The sequence below is a fragment of the Eutrigla gurnardus genome (assembly GCF_963514095.1).
Source record: "Eutrigla gurnardus genome assembly, chromosome: 10".
In the NCBI taxonomy this organism is placed as follows: Eukaryota; Metazoa; Chordata; class Actinopteri; order Perciformes; family Triglidae; genus Eutrigla; species Eutrigla gurnardus.
The window spans coordinates 21,805,677-21,827,250 of NC_139924.1; the positions used below are offsets into that span (position 1 = coordinate 21,805,677).

At 43.2% G+C, this 21,574-nt stretch overlaps 1 protein-coding gene across 4 annotated transcripts in view; it reads right to left on the reverse strand.

Annotated features, from left to right (window-relative positions):
* Nucleotides 1-1,576: 1,576 nt before the first annotated feature.
* Nucleotides 1,577-21,574, reverse strand: part of LOC311020148 (chloride channel protein 2-like) — a 118,331-nt gene continuing 98,333 nt past the window's right edge. For 2 of the 4 annotated variants that reach the window (XM_084020020.1, XM_084020019.1), the window contains 5 exons: nucleotides 21,374-21,448; nucleotides 12,189-12,227; nucleotides 11,102-11,206; nucleotides 7,942-8,028; nucleotides 1,577-5,363 (listed from right to left, as the gene is read on the reverse strand). In XM_084020020.1, coding sequence (XP_083876146.1) covers nucleotides 5,169-5,363; nucleotides 7,942-8,028; nucleotides 11,102-11,206; nucleotides 12,189-12,227; nucleotides 21,374-21,448 — 501 coding nt within the window. In that variant the 3' untranslated portion in view covers nucleotides 1,577-5,168. The remainder of the gene's footprint in view (nucleotides 5,364-7,941; nucleotides 8,029-11,101; nucleotides 11,207-12,188; nucleotides 12,228-21,373; nucleotides 21,449-21,574) is intronic. The other 2 variants (XM_084020022.1, XM_084020021.1) reach the window with 1 other exon arrangement.

Here is a 21,574-nt window from a genome sequence, read left to right on the forward strand (position 1 = left end):
TGGTTGATGATATGTGTGTATTTACATTTCCATAAATAACCAATCATGGGTGTTTGATGTGGATATGCTCAATCTAACAGCTTCTTCCATCAAGTTTCATAAAAACGGGGCCAGTTTTTCCATAATCCTGCTGACAAACAGACAAACCAAGAAAAAAACAAGAAGCTGAACAGAAAACATAACCTACGTGGTGGAGCTAATTATCTCAACAACACACTCACACTCGTGCCAGACTGTCTCCAGGGACGGTATCACACTCCCACCTGAAAGTCACTGAGGGATGGAGCTGCAGCCTACTTAACAATGAACCTGTTTAGCTCATTAAGCTTTTAGCATTGCACCCTCCACCCATCACAGTCCAGATGCTCAAAACAGAGTTGTGTGTGTGTGTGTGTGTGTGTGTGTGTGAGAGAATGAGGAAGCACCAGATGGAGAGGGAAAGAAAATACCCGACAAAGTAAACAAAAGCACAAAACTGAGAATAGTATAGTATAGTATAGTATATTATATATATATATATATATATACATACACACATATTCATGGTTGCTTTTGGTAGCTAATAAGCTAGAAAAGCGCTATATGAATGCAGGTCCATTTGGACTGTGGAATTCCCACAGGTCATTTTCAGTTCATTCTTAAAAAAACATTAACTTTACCTGCAAACAGCCCACATTATTTCAGCTTATTTCCATGAAAATAGAGTATTAGAGTTATTATGTAGATTATATTAGAGTATCGAGCTGTATAGTGACTTTTTGTCATGAGGACCTACAACACCTACACCATAGAATGAATCTAATATTTGTTCCTCATCGATCAGTTGATGTCTGAAAGACATGAGTGTTAAATGAAGTGAACATTCAATCCAAACTTTTGTTCTATTATAACAAAAAATCAAATCAACCAATCAACAATGTTTAGTTAATGTCGATAGTATGCTCTGTTTGTGTCTCGACTAAAGAAACAGGCTTGGACAAGAAATGTGTTCTCCAATTAGAAATACTCTTTCATAAACGGTCCATTCACTGAGGTAGTGGGGCTTGAAATACCACATGCATATGTATGAGTCAATGTAAAATCGTGCACGTATTTGTTTAGCCCCACAGAAAATATGATGTGTGCAGCACATTACGACCAATACACTTCACTGTGGTTGACTTCATTTGGTGGGATTCGACTAAGGAGAAATACACCAAATGGTGCAGTAGGAAAATATTAGGGCTTGAAATATTTTATTTTCTGTGCAAAGACAAAACATGATTTGAAGCCCTGGGTGGATTGGGGGCAGATTGAATTATAAGCTATTATTATGCTCATCCAATCAAAATGCAGAGTTGGGAACAAATATTTCACAAAGCCTTTGATTCCCTGCGCTACATTATTGGGGACAAAATGAACTAATTTGAACATTATTGTGGCATTAATGCATTTGCGCTCCTCTGGCAGCCTCAGTGGAACACAAAAACAACACTCCAGGTGCTTTCCAGCTGTCACCGCCGGGAACGAGGACAGACAGCTGCACGGTGACAGTCCCAGGGACACGGAGCACAAAGGATTCTTCAACAAAATAGTTGTTAAAATCTCATTTATTCATCCCTGATATACAAAACAATGCTTCATTTTTTGACGTGAAAAATAGTCTCGATTTTGTTCAGCTCAGTCTGGTTTGGCCCTCGGGGTTTGCCGTAGAAGAGGCCACGAGTACAATGTAAAGTCCGTAGGAGCCCAAAGGAGTGGATAAAAGATAAACCTCAACAGCTGATGTGAGGGTCTGGTCTTATAAAAGCCCCTCAGACTGAAGTCGAAGATGGAGGGAAGCGTGATGAAACTGATCCAGGGTCAGTGCTTAAGGGGTGCCTTTTATGAGAGCACTCATGCAGCAGGATTCACCACGGAGCCTTTTAAGACCAGACAGGGAAGGTTTCCAAAAAGCCAAAAGGACGAGTCTAAGCCACTTCACTTCTCCAACAAAGGCTGAACGTCACCTAAAAGGTGCAAATGGCGTTTAACTTATTGATCCTCATGAGATTCTTCCAGCCTTCGTCGAGGCTTTTGAGAAACCCTCCCCCTGAAACCGTCAAATATCACTTCATCACACAAGCTGTGAGCGTCAGTTCTCCTCATATACATACATCTTTTTACACTTTTCAGGTTTCTTTACAAAAATAAGGTTATCTTGCATTCATGTCATCAATTAAAACTTGGTTACAAAGTGAGATGAACAACAGTTATTGCACAAAGTGATTACCTACACGTAGATCATTCATCAAAAGGAATCAAGAACATAATTTTGTACAACTTTCTACCTTGATTAATACAGACTAATAAATATGCATCTACCTCGGTCTCTATCTGTGCGGCAGCACATGAGACGAACACTTTCGGAGGCGTCCGCGGAGGGGAAGGGCTCGGGCAGACGGCGGAGTAATGAAAATCGATGAAAAGCACAAACAAATGAACAGAACCAAATCAGATGAGTGGATCTCAGTCAGTCGCTGGGGCGAGCAGATGGGGGGGGGGGGCTGGGGTGCTGACGACAACGACAGGTTGCCACGGCGACAACTGCACACCCCCGCTGACACACCATCCGCCCCGCTTACATATTTTTGTGTACGTGTGTGAAGAGTGCCACGTCTGCATGCGTGTGACTTGAAATCCGAACGCTTACAGGTGCTTTCCGCGTGTTCCCGTCGATGGAGAAGAGGACTCGATGCAGGCACTTGTGGAATAAACATGTTACCATCACATGCAGGTCCTTTCAACACCAACTTCCCTTGGCTTCATCTAACCGGCGGGGCCATTGCAAACCTTCATCCCATTAGTGTTATATCCCAAAAGATTAAAAAAAAAAAAACATTTCAATCAATCTCTTACAAATCATCAAGTTTGGGGGAAAAAAATCCAACAAATATCATGAAAGAAGCCCCCAAGGCAAAATTTAAGATTGGTTTTATATTAAAGGGATGATGTTATATATCCACATCCCCAGTTTAAAATCAGGCTTAATGGATAAAGCTTAATGGATGAATGGAAGATGCCGGTCAAAGTGGAATAATCTGATACTACGAGTATAAAATACGATACTGTAAAGAGACATAACATACAGGCACAAGATGGCAACGGAGACACCAACACCATTCACCGGTCCCGTATTCGTTTCCATCGAGTTTTTGGTACATTTTCGATCGTATAGAACTCTCACATGCACTCTGTCATGCAAAGCCGTGCTGTTTCACGCTGTGTGTTTTACTTCCGGTGACGAGACGAGACGCCACCAAAAATACAAAAAAAATCCATGCAACGTGTCAGATTCTGACGACTACAATGACGTTGAGTGCGTATTTAAGGCATCCTAACACTAGAGCGGTATCTGTAGGTAGTATCCTCATCTGGTCCAAACAAAAATATTAAAATAAAAAAGGAGTGTGTCTTAAAGGACGTGTTCGTGTGGGTCAGTAGTGGAGAAGACGGAGGGGGATGCAGGAAAAGGGAAAACAAATCAATGCTTTTCTGTCGATGAGCAGAGAGCACCCTGACAAGCCTCAAGCATTATTTCGGACATGAATTATTAAACACACCTAACCTAAACATTATCTGTCATGTCACACTGCTTGCTGAATCAGAAACCAAGCCATTAATCATTCATTGTTGGAGTTCCAGATTCGATAGGTCAGCTACGTCTGGTTAGTGATCATTTGCCACTCACTAACTGGTCAGTCTCAGATTTCCTCGAGTGTTTCTACTTCCGTTAATCTCTGCAGTTCACCACTAAACTGTTTATTCTGCATTAATCAAGATGATTCTACTCACTTAATGTCATACGCTGAGAGCAGCGAACGCCTCAGCCTTGGATCATTACATCATATTGCTGGTAGGGGGGGAGATTTTGTGTCTCTGACAGTAATGGAGGTAAGCTAACGTGGCGATCAAAGGCAGATTGATGAGAGGACCCGGAGCAGCTGGTTAGGTAATGATGTCTTCATTCTTTCTGCTATCCATTTGCCCCCCCCCCCCCCCCCCCCCCTTTGTCCTCTTCATCCTCCCTAACCTTCTCTGGAACAGTAATAAAGAGCTATATTGAGATCGGCAAGAAAGTCTCGGAGTGCATCGCCGCAGTCCGCTTTTGTGTTTCTCCACGTGTCTTTGTAATGTAAGGCCGCGGCTACAGTATGAAAGGAGTGTACGTTATGAAAGGGGCTACAGGTGCTTCCGCCGCCGCCGACAGGCATGTCTGCTTGCATAGACTGTGCTCTCAATCTGACCATTAAGACTCGCAGCGAAGAGATGAGAAGACCAAGAAAAAGAGGTATAATGGAAACAAGCAAAAAAAACAACAAAAAAAACAAAAAACGAAGGCATCCGCCCCCTCAGTCCAGTGCTTGTCGATGGGACAAACTGTAGTGTAAGTTTCAAAGAAATGGCGCCGTGGCAAATTCCAGTTAAACCCCAGACCACCTGATCAATCACAAATAATATTATTCAAGCTGGATGACGGAAATGTGTTCTAAAGGCAATATAAAACAAATCTGAAATAATAAAAAAAATGAAGAAATAGTCGTTTGCTACCACCCTCTTCACGCACACTCACAATTTCTCATTTCATACACTCACACTTACAGTACACGCACGCGTTATTCTTCATCGTCGCTAAGTTGCTCCGCTCAAGTGGAAGACTCGTTCAGAAGACTACTTCAAACTCAAGATACGCAAGCTAAACAAAGTCTGCTAAAAAACAAAAAAACAATCCCTTTTGAAAGATTTCAACCCATTCCCTTGTTGGGTTCGACCGATATGAGTCTCTCCCCCCTCCTAGAATCCACATTTGCTCCGCTGTGGGTTTCCAAGGGTAAATGGAGAGCAGGGCACAGGTCGAGTTATGTTCCTCTCCCCACAGGAGTGTCTGGCTTGGTCAGTGCAAGACTCCTGGAGAGAGAGAGCTATGGTGGGTCCATGAACCAAAGTGGGTGGTGGAGAGGAAGAGGAGCAGACGAGGAGAAAATAACGAGGAGTTACGAAGAGGCTCGCAGTAGGACTCTTTCCAGAATTAAATATTGATTCTAAGCCCTGAGGATTTTTGCATTTTTGTGGCTTTGGGAGATTAAACATCTCAATGCCTCCTCCTACTCTTCTTCTTCTTCTTCCTCCTCCTCCTCCTCTACTTCCCCTCACTGGGACTTCTCGTCAGACTCGGAGGGGGTGTGTTCACGAGGCAGCGACATGCTCTTGTGACGATCCCACAGCTTGTGGAGCTCAGTGGCTTCGTTCTCGCTGCTGCTGGTGCCGCTGTCTCGGAAACTGGCCAGAGGGGGGCGCACCTTCACGCCCTTCACCGTCACGGAGCCCTCGATGGCTTTGCGCAGCTGGATGGAGACAAAGACGACAGCTTGTAAGGAAAAACATGGTGTTTGGAGTTCTAAACTAAATGATATGACAGTACTGCAATAAAACACACCTTTCTTACCAAATATACAAAACTCTGCATTCTGTATTCATTCATGCATGGAAATTAAGCTTCGGGTTTATTACACAATCTGGTGATTCGGTGTTAATGACTGATTATCTGGCGCTAGCAATGCGCTTCCCTACGCTGTGACAAGAGGGTGTGGATAAAGCATGACGTTGTTTCATTTGACTTATTTAGCAATTGGCTAATTAGCATGCTAGTTCCTCCATGCTTTAATGCTGCATTGGTTACAGAAAATGAGCCTCCTGTGGCCGGCGGTGGTGCTGGGTCGGTCCCTCCTCCCCGCCACTAAGAGACTAGCTTCTACAGCCACACGGGGACCAAACCGACTCTGGTCTCGTTTGTGGTCTGATAAACATTAAATGAACCACACAACACGGAGTGATAAGACAAACTGTGACTCTCTTGACATGCAATTTTATTTGTTAAAATTGACAAATATTATATCTGCAAGTCATGGATTCAAAGAGGATCAGAAAATAGTATGTCTCTCCTATTTAAGCCCAGCACATATGTTTTTCTAAAATAAGGTTCCATGGGGAACACTGGAAGGGGCGGGACTTTGCCCCTTTATCGTCATACAAAAGTGACTGTAACTTCATATATCAGCCCCTTGCCCACATTTGTCAGTTTTGTAGGATTTTTTCTAAAGTCGTTTAAATATATTAGCTTGTTTTCTTCAAGCATTTTGATTGTGGGAAAATATTAAGCATCAATAGCCCACTCACCCCCATGAAATATGCACTTTATATACTGTGTGTGCCACATCTAATTTTAAGAAAAACTTGTTATTTGGTGCAGGTTCTTCCCTCTGTCTTATTATGCAGTGCTGCACACAGTTTGGGCGTGGGTGACCCCGGTGGAAATAGAACGGAGAACCCTGACACTCTCCTGGCCTCATAACAATCCGATGCTCAGGCCCACAAGCCATTTTCTCATTGGCACCGGAACCTCTTTGCCAAAATGTAATGGGAGGGAAGGATCGTGGTCTGAACGTGTGGTGTGTACTGGAATGGAAGGTCAGGATGACTTTGACTTATAGAATAAGAGGAGAGGAGAGAGGAGAGGCGGGGACGAGTGCACATTAACTAATGTCTACAGCTCGTAGATCAAAGTTTGTCCACTCAGGGTCACATCTGCTTCACACTGTTTGAGAAACAGTCATAACAATGGATCATGTCTAAGAGGAAATCAACGTGGCTGAGACTGGCAGAGAGTTCATTTAATTTAGGTATTGCCAAAGGTCTTGGACTGGCCAGATAAAGTGGTTCTATATTTTTGGTAAGAAGTTCACCATGACGAAGACAACCATATATCAGCAACATGTGGCCCAATGTCAGCCCAGATTGTGAACTGTGACCATAAATAGATCCTCAGACGTGATCAGAATCCAGTCGGGCCAATACAGAAAAGCACAGCTGTTAGAAGAATAAAGACACTGTCTAAAAATAACTGCCGTTTTGTAAGGAGTCCCTGATGAGAATAACCAAACACAGGATCATCAAAAAAAAGAGGTGCCGCTTTATTTTGTCTGTTTATTTCAAATTATTTTCCTGAAAATACAGATGTGTGCCAACTATAAGGAGCAAAAACATTATCTTGTATCTACCTATTCCAACTGTTTTCTGACATTTACCGATCATCTTCTAAAGACGGAGTTTGTCTGTGATTTACATTTTCATTCACTTAGAAAGGAAACAATGTTTTTTTATGGTCTTAACTGTAGTTCATACTTTCAAATATTTTATACTTTATGGCTTATGATTACCATTTGATTCTCGTGGACATATTGGAGCGGTCTCGTTGATCCCATCTCTTTCTTTTCTCCGTGTGTGAACGGATTATTGAGTTTGTAATTGGGCTGACAGGGTGAAGGATTCGGGAGTTACAGATCCGGTGGCAGCACTGAAGAGAACAGTGTGTGCGACGCTGCAGGGTGGAAATAATGCACTAAAAATCACAAACAAACACCGCTGAGATTCTCCCCTTTCATACGGACGGAGGACGGCGTGACAGACACACGGAAACTGGGAGAGGCTGAGCTTTATCTGCCTCGGCTGGCTGGTTGTCTGCTGGTGGGACGCAGAACAAAAGCCTAAATGTCAGGGACAGGCAAGCAGCACTGCACTTAGCAACAATCCTCTCACCAATTCCTGGCCAATTCACAAAGAGCGAGGGCTTCTCAGTTGTTTGGGAGGCAGGGGAGATGGAGGGAGTGGGGTGGGGTAGATAGCAATATTAAGCAGCCCTTTGTTTGTCAGAGCACATAACAGGGAGGAGGAATCCTTATTGTTGGCTGAAATGTCTGTGTGTGTGTGTGTGTGTGTAACTCCTGATGATGTCAACAGAGATTTTACAATTATGAAAGCGTCGACTATGCTGCCTGTAAATGAGGACAGTCACGACTTTTTACATGCGGCTCAGAGTTGAAGAAATTGACCAAAAAATGGATGGTGACCATGACGAGATTTTACCTCTTTGAGGGAAACCACCCCGATGAGGCGCCCGATGCTGGTGACGTAGGCGTGGTCGAGGCCCAGCAGGGAGAAGATGGTGTGGGTCTGCAGGGAAGGAGCACAGGTGGTTGGGAACAATCAGTCAAAACGCCAAAAGCAGCACAAAGCAGAGACGAACAAAACGGTGCTGTCGATGAGGCTCGGTTAGCCAAAATGCACCAGCGACTTCAATTATCCAACACAGTGAATTCATCGTGTCACACGGCTGATTCAGAGCTCTGGTTTTATAACAGGAAACAATAAACCCAAGCTTTCCAACTGTCACTTCTCTCTAATTATGTGTGTGGCTGATTCATGAGAGAGGATTCTTCTGCCTTTTTCAAGAGCAATATGAAAGATTTCAGGCAAAATTACAAAAACAACAGTTCTAAATTGTTTTGTGAATACAGAAGGTGTTATTATGTGTCATTAGGGATATTAGTCATTTTTGTCATTTGTTGGAATAACTGTTTAACAGCCAACAGACAATACCAATCTCAACTGATTAATGTTAAGGTTTATCACCATTTAAAAAAAAAAAAAAAAGTAGAACAAAACTCAGAGAAGCAGCGTGTCACTTAATAGCTGGTCCACCTTAAATGTCAGTCCACCTTAAGGGAGCCTGGGCTGTTGTCGCTAGCTAATGGAGCTAACCCGCTTCACTTTAATCAGCACGTATCAAGCATGAAATGGGAACTCGTCTGGGGTGTTCTGGGAGTTGTAGCATTTAATCAGAGATAAATATCCAGCTGGAATGTTGCTGCTGACCTCATACTCATCGTCACACACTCGCGCTGTATTTGCTGACGCAACGACTCGATTCCCTGCACGGGGATCATTAAAGTTTCATTTAATGTCATCTCCACTACTAGAGTTACTAGTGTTGCTCCTAAAGGCAAATAGAGCGAGAGGTCAAAATCCGCACCGACGGATTAGAACGGCTGCAGGATTAACACCAACTGGATTTTTTGTTCTCAACCCTTTTAGTGTTTAATGAGACTTTTTTTTGCTTAACCAGAATGGGCTTTTGGGACACCGGAGATTGATCCCACTGTGCCAAGCAAACGACTGTTCAGGGTTTTCAGGCCAGAGCCGGTCCTAGTATACTCTGTCACAGTGCTTCCCCACAGGAGGACATAGGAGCTTCTCTGGAGACGGTCAGCTCACCTGCAACTCTGCAAATTCACATCTATTTAAAACAGAACTCACTGATTAAAGTTGCGGCAAACAGCATTTTTCGGAATCAATTGATCATCTGCAAAGCAATGTGAGTCAGCGATAGGCTGAGGATCAGTGCTCATAGCACTGCTGAGAAGAATAGTTTGGCGTTTTAGGAAATTAGCTCGTTTGTCTTCTAAAGCCAGCTCCTCTGAAGCTAGAGATAGGAGGTTATATTTCTTCTTCGTGCACGGATTAAAGAAAATGAGATATTATGTGTTTATTAGCTAGCTTTAGAGGTGTTGGTAGGTGAGTTTGTAGCTTTTGTTTTGAGTGTTAGAAATCTTTTCATCCCACGCTTGGCAAGAAAAGCCAACACGGTTATATGACAAATATCAAACTGTTCCTTCATAAGAAAACAAAGTCCTAGAGTGACTGACTGCAGAGGCTTATTGCCGTGTAAATATTCCAAGAAATAGATTTGTCCATTAAAATAAGGGCTGTCACAGTAAACATTACGAGATAAATGGTGGCCGGATCCAGTGAGGGGTAAGACGTAAAGAGAATAACTTTACTGTCTCTCTCTCTCTCACACACACACACACACACACACACACACACACACACACACACACACACACACACACACACACACACACACACACACACACACACACACACACACACACACACACACACACACACACACACACACACCTACATACAGTGGCGGGAGAGGCGGCGGGAGGTGTTTAATATGCTGAAGGAGATTGTGCGTGGTATTGGCTTTTGGCAGTGTGCAGTGGAGGGAGGGCAGCGAGATGGATTGGTGCAGGATCCCTCTCTTAAATGTTTAAAGAGTATTCACACAGAGCCCAGAGGAGGAGAGAGAGAGGGAGGAGAGAGAGAGAGAGAGAGAGAGAGAGAGAGAGAGAGAGAGAGAGAGAGAGAGAGAGAGAGAGAGAAGGAAGGAAAGGTAGCATTATGAATGGGGGACATTAAGCGCTTCTACAGCTGCCGGCACTGGCCAGCCAGAAAGACTCAGCGTGTGTGTTTGTGTGCTTTGTAGGGTGTTTTTCATCACTGATGTGTGTGTGTGTGTGTGCTGCAGCAAGAAAACTCAATCAACACAGGCAGTGAAGACCTGAAGCTACTTTCTTCATCTGGCACTTTCACTCTCTCAGAAGGAGAAATGTCATTCTGTGTGTGTGTGTGTGTGTGTGTGTGTGTGTGTGTTCTTTTGGGTTATTTGTAGACTCCTTCAGCGTCACTACACACCACAGCAGCACCAGAGTCCAGATAATTGGAATACCAACACTTACATGACACCAAGTCTTCCGTGTAATAGATAGTTTCCATTGTTTCTTCTGTTTATTATTTTATTGTCTAACTGATCAGTGGGGGGTATTTGTAATTGTATCTTTTCTTTGCATGAAAATGTCATAAAAATGCTATTAAATGGTCAGTACTTGTTGTATCATTGTCTTGGAATGGTGTCATGCCCTTCTCTTTTGAAAATAAAAAAATAATTGATCACAAAAAAAAAATAAAATGCTATTAAATAATCTATTAACCACTGCCTCCTAATAAATTACATCTGGGTGAGCTCATGCATATCATGCACTGCCTTCAGATTTTTACTATCCTGTGTTATGTTATTTTTTACAGTCTGTACAAATATGTAGCTTCTGTCCTCGGATCCTCGCATCAGATATGGAAAAAAAACTCCTAAAAAAAACCCTTTAAAAGGACTTTGAATCACCTTGCAGTTGAGAAGTGCTATAGAAATAAACATCTTCCAGCTTCCTGAAATGAATTAATAAATGCTGATGCATGTGTTCCCATAACTGAGAGAACAGTTGTGCACCAGGAATCACTCTATATGCAGAGGCCCTTAGTTTCTTTTATCATCAGTGTGGATTAACTAAGACACACACACACACACACACACACACACACACGCCTGTATATGCAATCAGACCTTATGCAGTGATGTGCGCTCCACCAGCTGGAAGGGGGCGGGGTCGATCTTGCAGTTGGTGAAATTGACCTGCTCATCAAGCTGCTTCTCCTCCCACTCTGTAATCTGCAAACAGAGGATGAGAGGTGAACATCACTGAGGAATTGCAGGAGGCAGATGACACTGCCTTGACTTGGTTGACCTCCCAGACTTACAACCCGGCTTTGTTGACAAAACTTTTTTTACCGTCTGACTTTAACACTTGGGAGCATCGTAGATGCTGTTAACAGAAGATGTCTTTATGCCTGGTGTCAGTCACTAATCAAAAGGCAAAAAGGCATCGAATCATCGCACGCCACCCCCTGACAAATCACCTCCCTCTGATAGACAATCAATGGAGCGGGCACCGCACTGAATGACTCCATAAATCACACCAGGCCTACAATGACGGAGGGTAAAGAAAGGTGAATGGCGAACAAGGAAGGGAGACGTAGCGAGAAGCGATGACATGGCAGCAGACGCATGAGAGGTAAACGATGAGTGATACCGAGAAAGAAAAGGAAGGGGGAGGGGGGGGGGGGGCAAAGTGTGAGGAATGTGTGGCTGACAGAGAGGAAATGAGAGGTGCTGTTGATGGATGAATTATGAATGATGTCATATTCCAAAAATATAAGATCCGGGGGGAATCTGCCCATCTGGGGATATTGAGGAACCTGAAAAAAAACCAGGTCATGGTGTGATGTCATCAAGAGCAAGCTAAGATCCTCCTGTCTGAAGAACAAGTTAAAAAATGACTGGTTTAAGAACTTTCTAAATGTTCAAGGATACAGTGTTGGCAGGATTTTGTTGTTGGGGTTTTTGCATTTTTATAGAAAATACAAAAATAATTCAAAGGGGTAAATGGTAATTGCAGCGATAAGGCCAGGGGACTCCAAGTAAACAGTTTCCAAGAAGAAATGGTCAAAACTGAAAAATAAAGAGACTGTGATATCCTTGCTTGAGTGTGATTTAAACACTGGATCAATATATATATATATATATATATATATATATATATATATATAAACAGCTGTTTCCAGAGCTAGTGAGTGTGTTGAGGGACTCTTACCTCTCTGATCGTCATGTCATCTTCCACATCCACGTCATCCTGCAGACAAGGAGCGACAGTGAGCCGTCAGTACAGACCGCAAAGACATGGAGTGTGCACACGAAACACGGCGAGATGAAGGAAACCAAATGTACACAAATACACAAGCAGCGAAGGAATGGTAAACAAATGGCAGATAAAGTTGGTTATTATCCCAATAAACACCTATTTGTACTTTTCAACTGCGCCCCCGCTGTGCTCAGGAGGCGGAGTGACATATTGAAAACACATAATCGCCCATGCATCACATCATAAGTGCGATACAGCGCCGCCGTCTTCAGACAGATGGACAGAAATGGGATGTGTGACTAAAGGAGCGACTACAGTACATTTAATGAGCGCGGGGGATGTGATGTATGAGATGTCAGAGCAGATGATCATTATAATGATGGATCTGTGGCGTGCTCGGAGCTCGCGGCTGACGGGCCGACTCCTGCAGCTGGAGTCGAACTAGCAACCCTGTGCTTTCGGAGAGCAGCGCTGACGACGCTGAGGAGAGCGAGGGGAAGTGGACATGAAAGTAACCTCGGGGTGTGTGTATGCAGCTCCGTGTGTGTGTGATGGGCTGTGAAATACGATTTCAAAGTGTTTAGTCATGTGATCGCGTCAAGGTATTTACTTTCTCAGGATTGCAGAAGAACATGTGTGTGTTAGAGAGAGAGAGAGAGAGAGAGAGGGAGAGAGAGAGAGAGAGACAGACAAACTAAGTGTGACCCAGGGGCTGATGGGAGCCCTGAGCTCATTTATCCTCATCGTCGTGGTAGCCGACCTGTCGGTAACCCTAGCAACTGTTGCTGCGGGGTAGAAAGAGGTGCCCTACTGTAGCATTATGCAAGCAGAGGCCAGACGTGCCTGGAGTTGATGAGACAGAACACACACACACACACACACACACACACACACACACACACACACACACACACACACACACACACACACACACACACACACACACACACACACACACACACACACACACACACACCAACACACACCTACAGCACTTTCTCTCTGCTGTCTCACTGATCATTCTGCTCGTCACAAGGGCACTGAATGTCACGAAGAAACACTGGTGTTCCAGTGGTAAAATACAAACTAAGGGAAAACGGAGAGATCACACACTTTGTGTGTGTGTGTGTGTGTGTGTGTGTTTGCAGAAGAAGAGCGTGAGAGAGAGAGAGGTTGGATTCTGCATGCAAAATAGGTGCTTTCAGAGAGATTAGCTGCTTTAAGAGAGCAAATCTCTGCTTCTGGATACATGAGTTCGGCAGAAGTGTATGTGTGTGTGTGTGTGTGTGTGTGTCTGTGTGTGTGTGTGTGTGTGTGTGTGCGTGTGTATGGGAAGTGAGAGAGTAAACTTTGAGTCTACAAGCGACTGACAGTGAAATCAGAGCGAGTGTGTGGGCATGATCTCATTAGGTTTGAACGTGTGTGTGTGTGGTTGCAGAAGCATGTGAGAGGCTCCAGAGTGCTGACAAAAGGCCAATGAAGCCATATTGCTTGCTACGCCGTTTTCCGTGAACTAGACAAAGATTAGAAAGGTCCGCTGCTCTCCTTTCCCTCCCTTCTCCTGCAGCGATCCATCTTTACTTCCATCCAGTGAGCCAATCGCCCAATCAGTGGCAACCATCCAAGACTGGGTCAGCGGGGAACACTCCCAATCTACCACCAAAGACTCTCTCTCTCTCTCTCTCTCTCTATAAGCCAAAGTTCTGCGTATAATGAGATGAGTTTTTTATGATCGCGGAAATCTGGATAAAAAGGCGCCTCCCCTCCAGGATTCTTCCTTTTTTCAGCCCACAGTAGATCGAAGGGGAAGTGGCTTTCTTTGCACTTTTATTTTTCTTGCTGAAGGGAAGGCTTAGCATCTTTGTCTTCTTATCTACATCCAAAGGCTGCCTCTGGTTTAAAGGGTCGGTTCTGGTGTTTTAATATTTAAGTAGTAACCCTGCACCTTTTTTTAAATCTCATTTTATTTAGTGTAGATTGGCGGTATAGGGTAAGCCAATCAGAGGCAGAGTAGGGCGGGTCCTGCCTTCGCCATAGTGGGATTGGCATCCAGTTACTCAGGATAATCCACAGGCCTGAATGAATTCTTTGGTAACAAGACTTAAGAGTCAAGAGCCATGCAAGTGGTTCTGTGTGGCTGTATGTAGACACAGTGGTGCTTTGAGCTAAATGCTAACGTCAGCATGCTAACATGATCACAATGACAATGCTAGCATGTTAACGTTTAGCAAGTAAACAAGTTACCTTGTTAGTTTAGCGTGCGTGCTAAGCTAACAAGGCAAAGTACAGCTGAGACTGATGGGAACAAAGTCTAGGAAACAAGAATATCTGGAGCAGATTTCATGACAATCCATGTGAGAGTTGCCCAGATGTTTTATTCACAAATGTGAACCTAAAGAGGAAAGTGAAATGAATCTGAAGTCGACATCCTCATCATTACACCCCTACGCTCTGTTTCATAGTGATGAGAAAAGACACAATCGAGGATATCCCTCATGCTTATGCTCAATGTAGTGATGTGCGATATTTCTGTATCTGCTGCCTGCATCACACTAAATGGTGCAGAAGGGAAACGTTGCAAGAATAAGTACTAATCACTCACGTTCAGGCAATTTACTGCTGAATTTCTTTGCTGCTGATGCCGATTTAACTTATTGCTTTAAAATTCTATTACTGCCTTATCCATCTATCTGATTAGATTGCAGGGACTTCAACACAATTGTGAAATAACATGGTTGATTACTTTGTGCAACCTAAACAGGGCCGGCAATAATGATGTGCTTTGAAAGCAGCAACAGCTTTGGGAAAGTCATCCAATGGCAGGTAGTTAATCCAAATGATCCATGGCACTGTGTTAGCTCACTGGCTGCGCCGAGGAAACATGAGAATATCGGAGGAGTGAAAACTGACAAAAGTTCTTTCAGACACTGTAAGTCCATCTATTGATGCGCTCAAAGCTGCGATGAATTCTTCACCCTGAAAAGAATCTGATATCGAGCAACAAATCAATTCACATAACAAATTTCCGTCAGCAGCTCACACTCATCTTGGGAGATTAAGTTTCTAGGTTCACTCCCTCTTCTGTGTTGTCTGAAACGATCCAGGAAATGAAAACTGTCCCCTGAATATTCTCCCTATCTCATACCTAATGGACAGTTCTAATGGAGTTGTCTTTGACAACTGATAACTTCAATTGAACCTACTCTGAAAGTACGAATTGACTCTAATGACTAAAGTCATTCACTCTATTAAAAAAAAAAAAAACGTTCTTGCTGAATGGGTCTTGTAATAAAGTGCCCTATACTGAACATCTTCTACTTCATGAATATGATGGAGATCAACTGAATAACCACTCGTTACTCTTGTCCCCTTAGAGCTGAGCGTGGCATTTAATATACAAAGTTATTCCTGTTCAAGCCTCTGGAGCACTGCGTTGGCCTGGAGCCCAATCTTTAGTGCAGGATATTTTGTGTTGGCTTTGGGGAACACATTTGCTTTGCATAGCCCTGTATCTCCACTGACATGCTGCCTTGATGTATCAATCATACACCGAGTTTGTGTCTCCATCCTGAGTTCTAAGTAACTCCTAGATAGTTTCAAACTACTGATTTACCCAATCGGGTTGAACCACTACATTTTAAAGAACATCTTAGCTTAGGTATGGACTTCAGTAATGGTCAAGTAGGTTGCTTGGAACCCTCTACAGTGTATGCATATATATATATGCATCAATAGCAATTTATCATGGAATGTCCCTAAATTGTATAGAGCTGGATGTCAACAACATTGAAATATGTGTAGTTGCTCTCAGCAGACGGAGCTCCAGATGTCACAAGGACTTGGCTCATTATCTCACTACATCATCAATGTAGTCGTGAATCTTCTGGATAGACAGATTGACAAAATCAAATCATTCCTCATAAGTCCTCCATTCTTTCCTTTACATCCATCTTAGTCTTTACAAGAACCAGCCACTGAAGTTGAAACTCTAAGATCTACTGTTCTGTCACAATAATTCTCTATTATTTTCTTTGATCGCTGTCAAATGTGGACACCTGACAAAATGCACGTCTACTCCACACAACTAACAGGTTGTTATTTATTTAGGTCCGCGGCGCTTGTTTTCCAATTTGCTCATTTTGTTAAGGCGACAAGCAAAGAGGACACATTCCTCGACCAACACTTCAATGCAACGTGTCTTCTCTCTCTTGCATCATGTGTCTGGATGAATGTTCCTATTTAAGTGTATACATTTCAAGAGAAGAAAGAAAGACACAGCAATCTAAAGAAACCACACAAAAAAATAACTCAACAAAATATAGAAGAGGCGAGAAGCCAAAAAAAAAAAAAAAAAAAAACTGTGCCCACAAACAATCATAAATAAAGCAGGGAGGCATTACGAAGACGCAAGCGTGGGGGAAAAATAATGAGAAAAACAGCCAGGAGAGACTGAGAGGCTGGGCGGCATCATTCCTCTGCAACAGACTACTGATGTCATTTACCCTGCATCAATATTTCACAGATAACAGATATACAAAGGAGGGGGAGGAGGGCTTTGGAGAAGTCATAAAGATGGACCGAGAGCATGAAGCAGAGCCACAGAGATCAAACCAGATCCAGAAACAAAGAAGAGAGAGCAGAGCTGGAAATAAAGTGAGGAGAGGAGTAATAACTATTGCTCTTCCGCAGCAGAGGGGGTGTTGCATTTGTTTGTCCACATTCCTGCTAGGTCCTACCGAGCCACGCACCGCTGGGTGTAAATAATAACTCCAGATGACAGAGGAAACAAGCCTACAGGCCTAACGCACCGTAAATGCACTGCACCAAGTGCTACGGGGGCTCGTTACTAATTAGCTCGCTGCAATGCAATAATGACTAACACGCTTCTAGGCCCACTTAACACATCCAAAACGTCCCTGCGCTACTAATGCACCATCTGTCCACACTGACCATACAGTACGCTCCTCTTGGGAACACTTAACTCATCACCGTTCTATTCAATTACGACCAGCTGTGGCCGACGAGGAACGTCGCAAACTTGACTCGATGTAGCGTTAATCGTGTCAACCAAATTGAGATGAAATGTATTCGTGAACAAACCTTTTTTTCAATGACTAAGAAGAGGCGGCACCAATGTCCTTAAACAGTGACTGTGATACATAAATATGCAATATTGTTGATGAAAAAAGATGACAGTAGAATATGCTAGAATAAAAAGAAAAATACCACTAACCTGAAGCAACATGTTAAGTCCTATCACCTCGTAATTGAGGTTGATGAGGTTGTTGGGATGTTGGGAGTCACGTTAGCCATTATTTTTGTTTAATTATGTTGTTGCTTTTTCTCTCCACCTTTCATTTGTATAATTGCACATTGTTATTCCTTTTGTTTTTCCAAAAATGCCAAGAACATGACCTGAGTGTAATCACTGGAAGCTTAATAAACCACTAAAAATGAGGATTACTACCTCCCACATGGTGACTGGCAACTATGTGTCCTGGTCTCTAGTGGTTAAGACCCTCACAATAGCATGTAACTTGTTCGAATCTGTGGTCAGTCTGAAGTAAATGGGGAACCCAGACTGTAAAATAGTTTAATGAGGTATATCTCCAAATACCACTAAAAGGTAACATCTAATGACAAAGCAGGGACTGCACAATCTTTTTATATCTCAAGAACGGTCTACGTCACACTTGGCAGGTACATTCCTTGGGACCAAAGGGAGTGCTGGTTAAAATTTGCCACAATTTGGACACATAAACTAGGAAACTGAGTCAGTATGTTGTCCCCACCTGGCCATTCACTTTGGTTGCTGGATATGCCTAATGTTACAACCAAACTCTTCTTCGACGTGGAGTCAACGGGCGAGGAGCAGCTATGACATAGCATTAATATCTCTCTTAATGACTGAGATTATGAATGAGATGTGTTTCTGTGCTGTCAGGACTCTTGCGTGTCCCAGAACCCGGCCACCATACTGTACCACCTAACTAATGGGCTTAATAAAACATATTCTATCCAACATTAATGAAGCACGCTGTCAAATCGATAACAAGCCGCTTTATCCTTTTTTTGCATTTAACTAAAATGCAAACTGTTGCGTAACCGTCGCGGCGTTTGAAAGTGTTTGAAGAGTCTGACCTTTAGCGCAGCGCCCCACCGGGACAATCAATGTGATTGTTAACCGAGTGCAAAGTAAGCGTGCTGTGTTCTCGCACAGAGGTCGCCTCCAAAAACAAACAGACCATGTAATGAGCAGCGCTCCTGCTGTAAATGTGTGAAACTAGTACATTTTGTTTCGATTTTGTTTTTCTTCACGGACCGCAGCTGAAAGAAATGCGTTTTTCGTCATCCGGTTGCTCCGGTTTAAGGCACTGTGGTGTCATGGTGTGAAATACGCGCCCGAGGGTTCGCATTTTACGCCACCAAATTGGAAAAAAAACCCTCCCAGCGCTCCTCCTCTGTTTCTAATTTGTCGAGTTCCTAAAGGCAAGTCTGACGTCTGCTGTAATTGTGTAGCGTGGATGTTGTTGTGAACCAATTTGATCAATATTTACTAGCCAGGACAATTCAAATTGGGCAGGGGCAGATTTTAAAAACACAATCTTGTCAGAGTTTTTCCATACTTGTCAACAAGATTAAGACTCCACAGTGTCATTTGTCAGCTGTACACTGAGGGTTTACACACACAGGCCTCGGAGCGATGGGTGAAGAATGATCTGACGCCGCTCTGTGCTTGTGAATGATTAAAAATGTGTACAGACTTCCATAATTTTCACTGACATGTGAAACTAATGGAGCTCCATAAGTGCCTCAAGTATAAATCATTAATAGTGCTAATAGAGTTACACTGACACCGTAATTACTGGGAATGAGAAGGAGGAATAGTGTGTTCCTGAATTACAGTGACATTCGAGTGTTGATGGAGCTTTTGGAGATCTCCATCTTTGAATTACCTGATTTTTGGAGTGTGTCTCTTGTAAAACGTTGTCCCCCTGGAAACCATTATATATATTTTTTAAATGTCAGACAATCAAACACATGAAATGCACTAAACACATGAAAACAGACATGTGATTTGCTGTCTGTTAATGTGTGTTCAAACTGAAGGCAAAGTTTTAGATGCCTCGTGTAAACATTGTATTGGGAAAATTGTGGGGAAGCTTTTTGGGAACTAAAGCTAGCGAAGCTACAAGCTAATCTTCAGTTTAAGTAGCAGCACTTTGAATGAATGTACCAAGCTACGCTGCAGGTTAAATGGAGCCCACCAAAAGGAATTCAGACGGATAATCTGTTTTTTCATCTGTTCTTAAATCTTAATCACAGTAGATAAAATAGTTTAGATCCGACTTAGAAAATTGCCTCTCAAGGCTTCTGTACATTTTAAACTAAACTGTTGTACAAACGTATATTTCTCTTAAGTCTGAATGGTGGCTCTGAATCAGAGGAAAGCTGTGACTTCAAAAAAAGCGTACAGGATGATCAACACAAAGATCCACTGTGTGTGTGTGTGTTCAAATTAATGTCTATATCTTGCTTTACATTGTACTATTGGATTGAAACAGAAATGCTCAGAAGAAATGTGGATATCATGCTCACCCCAAAGAGACTCTTAAAGGCGGGTGGCGGCTCCTAGCCAATGGAATGATATGTTTGATGAGTGAAACAATCTCATGACGATTTGTAAATTTGCTGAGCAAAGCTCTGATGCTGATTAACGGACAAAGATCATCTGCGGACGCGTCCGGATGCGTCATTACGTATTGCTTAACATGGTTTGATTTTCAGAAATTGATGTCTGATAATTTGTCATGCAACGCCGGGACATCGTCTCAATTTGTAATCAGGCGCTTGTTTCATTGATTGACATGCAGCGCCGCCGGAGGCGATGCGGTCACTGGTAATTGGACCAGCAGGCTACATCCCAGTTTGCGCTGATATTTTCCGATACCTCCCACGACTTTCTCATGCGTCATCATTTCATCTAAGCTGTCATTCACTTACCTGCCTGTTCCCTAATGAAGAGATACGAGGCTGCTGTCGGGATATTGACGCTGCATGCAGAAAAGAGCCCTGACACGCCCCCCCATCCCCACCCCCTCCTTAAAATACGACAGTTTCATTCCTCAATTACAACAAATGCGATGGGATTTCAGGGTCACTCCAGGAGCAAGGGCTGCCCTGGGAGGCCGTCACTGATTGGACACCTCGGGTGACACGGCTGATGATGGACAGCATGACATGCTTGGTTGAACAGCCTCATCCTTGTATACCACTTGACCAGAACTCAACCACTTTAAAATGACATTGCCATTTGACAACCAGGTGTACCAGATACAAATGGCTTTCTAAACGTTACACAAAAGCTCTGTCTAATAAGAATATATGAAGCAAGCTCTTTCTCTCATTTTGATTTTTTTTACAAATGGCTGATTCTGTTCGTTTGCACGTCTAACAGCCTGCAGTGTCCTGGAATAAACCTTTACTGAAGCCACATGGTCACACATAGGTTTGTGGTTTTATAAGGATTGTAATTGCCTACTTTGCCTGCCTTTATTGCAGATTAGTTGGTACACTGAGTTCTTATTTGCAACAAAATGATCATGGACCTAAATACAACATTTTAGGTATGTTAAAGCTTGTTTCAGTCAATTGTTTGAAGAAGATTGAGACAATCTTGTGAAAATCTGGTGCACACCTGGTCTTTCTGTACATTACCGTCTCCTACAGTGTCCTTTTTGATCCTAAGGCGCAAAATCATACAGATAATGGCATTAAGAACCCAATTACGAAAGCACACTGGCACTTAGCAGTCGTTTCAGGCGTCAAGTGTTCTCTATAACCTCAACTGACCAATGAAAAGAGGTTAAGGTGAATGGAGCCTTAGCCTATCACGTAAGTAACTAGAGGCAGTGAATGGCCAGTAGGCGGGGTTATAGGTCGCACAAGGGGGAGGATGTTCAACACTTTCTAGCACGATGGCGCAGACTGGCTTCGGCTGAGCCTGGATCTCAGTCCATCGGCGTTTGGGATTAGCCCTGGGATGGAATGGCTGGGTGACGATCGGTTGATTGGCTGATGGACCTGTTGCCGGGACGATTCCAGGCATTTCGGCAGCCCTGATCGCAGACTCTTACCACTACGGATATCCGGACTCGTTTGGACGGCCTCCTTTGCTCAGGAGACGTGGGGCTCTCCACGTTGTTGTTTTTCTTCCGTGCGACCAGAGACAAGCACACAACGTTAACAACAACGTCAGCTTGACTTGGCGTGTCTAGATTTCAATACTCTGTATCCTATAAAACCATTAGCAGGGTGGTGTAGGAGTGAAGATATTT